We start from the raw sequence: 770 nt of genomic DNA, 5'->3' as shown, positions 1-770 counted from the left end.
GTTCAGCAGCTAAGAGAACAGAATATTTCTGAAGTGAAAAGATCTTAGCCAGGATCAGCTCCCTGTTGCAGCTTGGAAGTCTTTTGCAACTGTTAGTCTCAGCATGTCTCTTAGTCTCCCTAGTCACACTCATCATGGAGGGTGAGCTGCTGCGAAAGAGCATGATCCAAGGAGCAAATCATGATTATCACTTACTGGTAAAGAAAGCAAAATGAAACTTGAATTCAACCAGTGAGTTATCCCTGTTAGCCACGGACAGAACTTCTCACCTCTAGTGTTCTGTCACGCTCTCTTTAAACTGTCTAATGTGGTGCCTTCTGCCTTCCAGAATTCCTCTTGCTGCATGAACTCGGAGCTAATTCAGATGCTGTGAACTGGATTCAGGGTGCACAGTGAATTGTGCATCTGCAAGATGTCAATAAACATCTCTGCATCTGATACCGTTATTGCTGACTGCTTTTATTTGGTCTGTGTCACAGAACATAAGCTTTACTTCAGGTCTCTAGCACCTCATCTACCTTGGGTACACTGAAGGCTAGCGTGTGACAAGGGTACATATCTGCCAGAGGAAGCACTGTGTTCTTTTGTACCTGTGTTAAAGCTGCACCATAGCTTAGGTTGCATTACAGAGTCCTGATGTAAAGGTTTAAAGCTATTATTTATGAAAATCTCAGAGACGCGTCTAATGCACAAGCACTGTTCAAATTGGTCAGAGTGGGTTTGCTGAAAACTATATTGATGCTGAAAGAATAGTAAGTTTTTAAAATCGC

The 770-nt window shown here is 42.5% G+C and overlaps 1 protein-coding gene across 1 annotated transcript in view; it reads left to right on the top strand.

Annotated features, from left to right (window-relative positions):
• The window catches only part of MRPL28 (mitochondrial ribosomal protein L28), a 5,948-nt gene extending 5,510 nt beyond the window's left edge, over positions 1-438 (top strand). The window contains 1 exon segment of the mRNA XM_014518632.2: positions 1-438. Coding sequence (XP_014374118.2) covers positions 1-48 — 48 coding nt within the window. The 3' untranslated portion in view covers positions 49-438.
• Positions 439-770: the final 332 nt, after the last annotated feature.

The sequence above is a fragment of the Alligator sinensis genome, unplaced genomic scaffold (genome assembly GCF_000455745.1).
Source record: "Alligator sinensis unplaced genomic scaffold, ASM45574v1 scaffold410_1, whole genome shotgun sequence".
Classification (NCBI taxonomy): domain Eukaryota; kingdom Metazoa; phylum Chordata; order Crocodylia; family Alligatoridae; genus Alligator; species Alligator sinensis.
This window is presented reverse-complemented; position numbering and strand designations above follow the sequence as displayed.